At 54.4% G+C, this 7,830-nt stretch overlaps 1 protein-coding gene across 1 annotated transcript in view; it reads right to left on the reverse strand.

The window, feature by feature from the left end:
- The window catches only part of DIP2C (disco interacting protein 2 homolog C), a 195,093-nt gene that overhangs the window by 112,522 nt on the left and 74,741 nt on the right, over nucleotides 1-7,830 (reverse strand). Inside the window, exon 7 of the mRNA XM_021707986.1 lies at nucleotides 745-879. Within this exon, the coding sequence (XP_021563661.1) occupies nucleotides 745-879 (135 nt within the window). The remainder of the gene's footprint in view (nucleotides 1-744; nucleotides 880-7,830) is intronic.

The raw sequence follows: 7,830 nt of genomic DNA on the forward strand, positions 1-7,830 counted from the left end.
CAAGACTGCTTTGGCCATCTTCACATAAAACTGTTTTATTCATGGCCAAGTTCTGTCTTTTACGGCCTTGGAAAGGACTGAGACTTAAGTAGAATGAAGGGGGGGAGGAAGCTCGGGCAACTCCCTCAGGTCCCCTCCCACTCTGGGAGCCTTCTGTCCTCTCGATAAACCCTACTTTCAAAACAAAAGCTCAGGTCTTGCTGCTTTGGGCTGGGCAACACAAGCAGCCACTAAGGTCTGAACACACCAAGACCCAGGGCCTGGAGAGGAAAGAAGAGCCCCCGCCGGGCTTGACCAACTCACCAACCGATGCTTTTGTCATACGAGAGAAGAACCCACTTTCCTTCAGAGTCTAAAGCCCGTTCAGCTCGGATCTGCCCACCATGTCTTCCACATGACTTCGCCTCACCCACCCTTCCGAGTACCTGCTGGCATCTTAACCCTTGTACTATAGTTTCTGAATTGCTGAGCCACCGTTTGCTATTCGTTAGCAAAAACACCAGTGTCCTATAGAACTTCTTTTTCCTCTCATGACTAGATTCCTGAATTGACACTCTTCCTACAGGAATAACTTTGGGCCGACCTGGAGACACTCTGCACTTCTTGTGCCCCGGCCACCTTCTACAGGGAGTGGATTCAATGAGCTGACTGTCTATCTGGAAGAAACATATCCAGCAGGGCACAGGAAGGGCAGTCAGCAGAAGGGGTTTCCCGGGAAGGAGGCATCTTCGCCTGGAGACCTACCGTCCCCGGTCTCCATGAGCTCCGCGTTGCCGTACTTGGGTGCCGTCCGGGACGTGGTGGAGCCCTGGGGCCGTTCCACCTGCATCGAGTGTTCTGAGGTGTAAGTGGTTACATCGGGAGGTGCAGAATGGTTTTCTGTAAAGAAACACATCGTAAGGTTTTCTGGTGGTCACGATGGCAACTCTGAAGGCTGAGCAAGCGCCAGGTATCCACCCTTTGCATGCCGTAAGATTACAAGACTTCTCTGAACCAAAGTCTGTCACAAAACTCTCAGAACAAAAGACAGTTTTTAAGATAACTGACACTGTTCCCCAAAGAACAAAATTAGGTAAAACTTTAGGCACAATTTCATACTGGGAGCCAAATCAACAACCTGCAGAAGCATTTTAATTAAAACGGGATTCTAAAACAGTCAGTGGGCAAGATATTATGCACTGTGCATGTGATCATGGAAGTCATTTTTCTCATCTGTCCTAAATAGAGGCAGCTAAGGTCTCCAGTTTGGGAGCCAGAGAGCCTGGGATTTGAAACTGAACTCTGGAAATTCCTGGAGGTCTTGGGACATACCTTAAGCTCTCTTGCCTCAGTTTCTTCACCCCCCAAATGGGAACAACAAAAGCTATGACCTGTAGAGCAGTTGGGTGGATTTAGTGAGGCAACACAAGCAAAGTTCTTAGGATACTTCTTAACAAAGGGTGAGGCATTAAGAAATATTAGCTGTTTTATTTACTGATCTCAGCAGGAATGATACTAAACAGTTATTCAAAAAGCTTTTACCTTTGTCAGATATACAGTTGGCAAATACTTTTCCCCATTCTGTGGGCTGTCTCCCTGTTCTCTCAATGGTTTCTTTTGCTTTGCAGAAGCTGGTTAATTTAATGAGGTACCACTTACCTATCTTATTTCTTAAGGTATTGGCCTGTAGGGTTCTGAATAGGAATTAGTTGCCAGTTTCAATTTCCAGAAGGGTGTCTCCTGCATTTCCTAAGATTCTTATAGTTTGAGGTTTTACGTTTAGGTCCTTGATCCATTTAGAGTTAATTTTTGTGTATGGTGATAGGCAGGGGTCCTGTTTCGATCTTCTGCATGTGGTCAGTTTTCCCAGCACCATTTACTGAATAGGTTTTTCCTCTCCCCAGTAGTTGTTGTTGATCCTTTGTCAAAGATGAGTCGGTTAGAAACTGTTGGTGGGGGGGCATTGGCAGTTGAGGGAAACTGCTAGGGAGGGAGGGGCACACCTCATTAACAAAGGTACCTGCATGATCAACGTGTGTCTACCTTAACCTGAATTGCACCCCACATCTCTACAATAAAAAATTTTTTTAAGTTTTAAAGAAAAAATTTTTTTTAAAAAAGCTTTTACAACCCTGTGCGTCTTAAGTGTCGTGTTACACCCAACAGCCGGTGCGGAGGTCTTTCCCCTACGGCGTTCACTGGTGACAGGGTGATGGCTAAACGGAGGGGAGCAGTTTTCTTCTGCGGCTGAATGAGGCGTTAAGGAGGGCACGCCATCAGCGCTCCTCAGTCACCCGTCACACCTCAGGTCCTGACGACGGGCGCGATGCTCCTGACTCGACCGCCAAGCCTCGTCAAATGGAAGCTCTTCTAGGTCACCTCTCTCCAGCCAGTGCCACGGGGGCCGTTATTTTGTGCGGCTGAAAGTGGTGCTCATCTTGAAAAGCCTTTCTTCCCTGGATGCTGCCCGCATCGGTCTGTGCCTGGACCGCCCCGAGGTGGGGCACCTGGACCGGAAGGCCGAGGCAGGGCGAGGTCCCTGGGCCCACAGCCAAGCCACTGGGGACCAGGCACGTGGCAAGACTCTGAGCTGCGGTCCCTATCCTGTGAAACGGAGACAACGACACTGTCCATAGACACAGCATTCAGTAATTTCAGTGAATTCAGGAATTCTGCAAATGAACACACACAGGCACGCCGGGGCTGCCATCCCCAGGCACTCGCATGCTTTCCGGGTAAGGAGCCCGAAACACCAGCAGGTGCAGAGACGGACTTGGGCCAGGCCGCCTCTGCGGCAGCAGCGACTCGCACGGCGCCCGGGTCCGCGAGGGACTCGGGGAAGCATGGCAGGTGCCAGCCCAGACAGACTGTCCACAGGAAGCTGCATCTCCTGCGGTCCTTTGTCTTCCCCAGCGACCCACCCCAGCGTGGGGTCCACTGGATCCCCTTCGAATCCACAGGTGAAAGCCCCATGCCCGAGTACCTCAGAACGTGACTGCAGTTTTAATCACCTCTGAAGAGTGGCTGAAGCGAAGCTACCGGGTGGGCTCTGATCCCATGTGCTTGGTGTCCTTAAAAGGAGATGCCGACAAACACAGGGACAATCCCACGAGGGCACAGGGACAGGGTGCTGTCTACAAGCCCTGGAGCGACGCGTCAGGAGGAGCCAGCCCTGCCCACGACTCCACCCTGGACCTCAGCTTCCAGGACTGTGAGCACACGGCTCTCTCGTTTAAGCCTCAGGGGCTACAGTGTTTTGACAGCCCTAGCAAGTTAACGCACATTCTAAGGGTGATTTCTCAGGCAGGTCTCGGCCCTGAAAAGGAGAGCCTGCATCAGGATGAAACAGGAACTGACCCACGAGCACAGAAGGCCAGGCCATGAGGGCAGGATGCCCTGCTGGGTCATGGGGGCGTGGCAGAGGGGACAAGAGAACCGCACATCCGCGCTGCCGCTGGGGCATCTCAGACGCCGCACCTGTGCTCACCGCCCCGTCTGTGCCTCCACCAAAACAGGCTTCAGTTCACGTTGCAGAACGATGGGTCCTCTGAGCTCCACCTCCTCGTGGGGAAGTGGTGCACTCACTGCAGCCTCGTGCTTCAAACGAAAACATACGCTCCCGCATGGCGGGCGAAACTTGAAGTCAGCCCCCTGAAACAAGCCGCTTAAATGTGAGCCCACCGCATTTTATTCAGATTCGTGTGCACTGAGGTGGTGCTGCCTGGGATGGCTCATCGGTCCTTGTGTGGGCAGTGCGTCTACTTCGAAGCAGGGAGATGATGACTCCAATATGCCCGGTGGCAAAAACTGGAAGCAGAGACCGCTGGGTGACTTCAAAGGGTCTTCCACGTTTATCTAGACATTGCCGCTCCCCTCCTCCCGAGTTCCTCACACGTGCCATCCTGCAGGACTGTGAGTCGGGCACTGCTTCTGCTGGAAGCCAGGGGTGTCTGCCACAGTCGTGACGCACCCTGTGCCGTCTTGTTTCAACAGTGTTTGCACGGAGTGCCTATTTTCTGAGAAGTATTTCAGAGAATCTTGCACACAACAGAAGCTCAAGAAACACTTGTCGATGAACACAAAACAGTGGACTCTATGCATGAGCAGGTTCAAAGGTCCAAGAGCCTCATCGGCTCTGGGCATGAGGCCAAGACATCCACAGGTCCCAGGAATGCCTTCAAGATCAAGGGCTCTCCTCACAGGGTTTGTGTCTACTGCACAAGACCACCGCTGCTCTTTGGATCAACTCGCAGTCCTTTCAAAATCAAGGAAAAATGGCAGCTACCTCAAGCCAGGCATCAGGGTCGCCTGAGATGCTGCCAGTCTCTGGAGCCCTCTGTGTGGGCTTCCCATCAGCTTACCCAGGGGCAGGCCTGTCTTACCTGCCCTGGAATCACTGATACTCTGAGCAGGTGACGGGTTCCTGGAGAATCTGGCATTTGAGATACACATGGCAGGAAGGCTGGAGGACAATGAAACTCAACCACTTTCTTTGTGTTTTTGTTTTTTAGTTGGAGTCTCACTCTGTCACCCAGACTGCTGGCTACCGCAGCCTCAACCTGCTGGGCTCCGATGATCCTTCTGCTTCAACCTTCCATGTAGCTGGAACTACAAGCGCGCGCTACCACACCTGGCTAAATTTTTTTGATTTATTGTAGAGATGAGGTCTCACCAAGTTGCCCAGGCGGGTCTCGAACCCGCGGGCTCAGGCAATCCACGCACCTCGGCCTCCTTCATGACACTTCTGCAAGCTGTGGTGGTGCCAGCAGCCCCTGGGACCCCACCCACTCCTGCGGTGCCCAATGGAGCGTCCCTATTCTGTTAGGCAGGCCAACATGAGCCACACCCCATTTGCACAGCTGCATCCTGGTGGTGGCCAAGGCCAGGCTGGGCCTCTGCTGAACCTGCCCGGGAGCTCCCGTCTTCCACAACGTGACTCCTCCCCAGTTGCCCAGGCCTGCAGGGCTCCACTCACTCCAGCCCTCGCTGGGTAGTGACAGGACACCCAGCTTACACGCTGACGCTCCGCCACACCCACTCATCTGCTCAGGAAATGCTTGAGGAACGATTCCAAGGCTGAACAAACACACAAGTTCATTAACAAAACAAAAACCTGGCAAGGAGAGATGAAACCACCCCTGTTCCTGATGCCAGCTGAAGGGCAGTAGTCGGTGATTCTCGCTGTGACTGGGCGCCCCAAGGGATCAGGGGACAGTCCCCGGGAAAGCCATGCTAACCATCTTTCGGTCCCCAAATCACTTACGAATGAAGAGAAGAAACGTGGAAGGTCTGGTTGTAACATGTGGAAAGCAGCATGCTGGAGGGCCACTAACTGACAACCGAGAACAAAGCCCCTGGAGGAACCCAGCCTCTCACGCACCAAGGCCGTCCAACCCTGGCTGCCTGCGGTGGATCTGACCACCACTGTCCACGAGAACCAGGAAGAGACGTAGGCCTCCAGGAAAGGGGTGCCGGCGAGAGGCCCATCAGGGCTCCCCGGCTGCACCCGTCTCCCAGTAGAGAACAGACCAGCTACCGCGACGAGAGGGTGGAGGGCCACGGGGCCTGGCAGAATCTGCCCACTGACACGATGCTGATGGCTCTGGCATCCCAAAGGCGACGCTTCCCCAGGGCACAGCTCTCAGCACCGGAGGCTACAGGACCGCCAAGGGGCAGAGCCAGGCCAGGCAGAACCACACACACAGCCCGGTGATACCGGCTATCCGCCAGGTGCGAATTCCCCTGACACAGCTGCGTCCGACATGATCGAGACGGAATACGTGTGGCCAAAGAAATCAGAAGGGCTCAGAAGGGAGCGAGCTGTCTGGTATGAAGCTGCAGCAGCCAGCCACCCATGTCCTCGTGTTCGTGCTCCTGGGGCCCATGCTGTGCCTGTGTGTGATGCCTGTGTGTATGTATACCTGCATGTGCATCCATATGTTTGTGGGCATCTTCATGTGCTTATGTGTGCCTCTGTGTTGCCTACATGTGTGTACATGCTTGCCCATGTGGCTGTCTGCACGCACATGTGTGCACCGTGTGCGGCTCCTATGTGTGTGTACACGCCTGCTTGCAAGTCTGTGTGCATCTGTGTGCACATACGTGTGCCTACAAGTGTGCCCCAAGAGATCGCTAGAAAAGGCCTTTGTGGCTCTACATTCAAACATTTCTCTCAGTCGTGGTCAAGAGAGGTAAGGTTGACTTTTGCAGAATCACAGTTTCTTGCATCTGGAACGCCCCCAGGTTCATGCCACGGAAATCCCATGAAGACATGCCATCAGACAAACCTTAGGAGGTAGGTCTCATCCTGAAACAGACAGCTTCAGCTTTGGACAATAGCTTCTTGGTTTTTACACCCATAAATTCCAGCCGTGATGAAAGACTCCAATGATCGTGAAGCACGTGCAGGCCAAGGGTCCTGTGCGGCTGGGACAGGGCATGCTAAGCTCTATTGTTCATGAAAAATCTAATTGTGTTTTTGTCTGAAAAAAGTTCTCTTTGTGACCAGCAGGGCCAAGCGGGGAGGGAGGAGCTCTGCAGCCTTCTGGCATGACACACCTGGCCTTCACACCTGGCCTTCCCCATCTGCAGATGACTGCTGTTCACGCCCCATCATAACACCCTACCCAGCATGGTGCTGGCCCTGGGTTCAGGCGGGGGTGGGGAGGCCCAAGGAAGAAACCGAGGAACTCATCATCACGAAGGTGTCAATGACTGCCACTACTTTCGGCCTCGATTGCATTTAAACACAGGGGAAATAGACGGAAATAAAGAGATGGCTTCTGTGTACATTCAGGTGTAAGGGGGCATCTCGTAAAACGGAGTGTGGAGTGGAGGAGGGGCCAGGACACTTTGCACCCCCAAAACATTACTTTGACTCTCAGCACAAAATCCAAATAAGCAAAATCATTTTTATGCCACCACTCACGGGCAGTGCAGGACAGGCGGCTTGGGAGGAAAGGGGTCGGGAGGGGCTGCAGGGGCCCCAGCGGGAGGTGGGGCGCCCGGCTCCAGCCCAGGAGCAGCCAGGGACAGGCGGGGAGACTCACGGGTGGCTGGACACCCAGAGCGTGGATGCTGAAGGAACACGGGGCCCAGGCACCACCACGGACGGTCAGGTCTGGAGCCTGGAACCTGGGAGCACGGGGACCCATGAGCAGAAAACGGAGCTCTGATGAGGAACAGGCACCCAGGCCTCCCAGGAGCTGACCTCAGGGTCCGGGCTGGGGATGACACGTGGATGCCCAACGGACACCGAGGGTGTGGTGTGGCGTGGCGGAAGGGCTTCGTGGCAGGGCCCACGGACGTGGAATCGTGAAGAGAAGGGGCCCTTCACGTCTGCGGGAGTGGCCAGGACCAGCACCTGCAGAGACTGAGCAAGAGGCAGCAAAGGAGGCAACTGAGGCATTAGGAGACTGCCGGGGTGGCCCGGATGGGAGGAGGGAACGGACAGCAGCCGCAGGGCTGGCCGCAGTGGCCCCAGCTAAGAACCGGCTGGAGGCCAGAGGAGCGGGATCTCGGAGGACGAGGAGGGCGGAGGCCCAGGGAGGAGGTGCACACCTCCTCAGAGAAGAAGGGAGGAGGACACGGAGGCACCCATCTGGAAAGGAACCAGACCCCGAAGGAAGCCATCTGACAAAGCTGGAAAAAGATGGCTATGTCTGCTCAATTCCTGTGAGTGTGTTTCTGCAGACCTCAGCTTTGCCACCAGCTAGACGTGATGCAGGACTGCCAGGCAGCCCTGGGACTCAGCCAGAAGTCCCCGGAATCATGGCCACTGTGCAGGCTGCCCACTGTCTTTTTTTTTTTTGAGTTGGAGTCTCACTCTGTCGCCCAGACTGGAGTGCAGTG

This window comes from Carlito syrichta, unplaced genomic scaffold (assembly GCF_000164805.1).
Source record: "Carlito syrichta isolate Samal-C Ts95f unplaced genomic scaffold, Tarsius_syrichta-2.0.1 Scaffold130363, whole genome shotgun sequence".
NCBI lineage: Eukaryota > Metazoa > Chordata > Mammalia > Primates > Tarsiidae > Carlito > Carlito syrichta.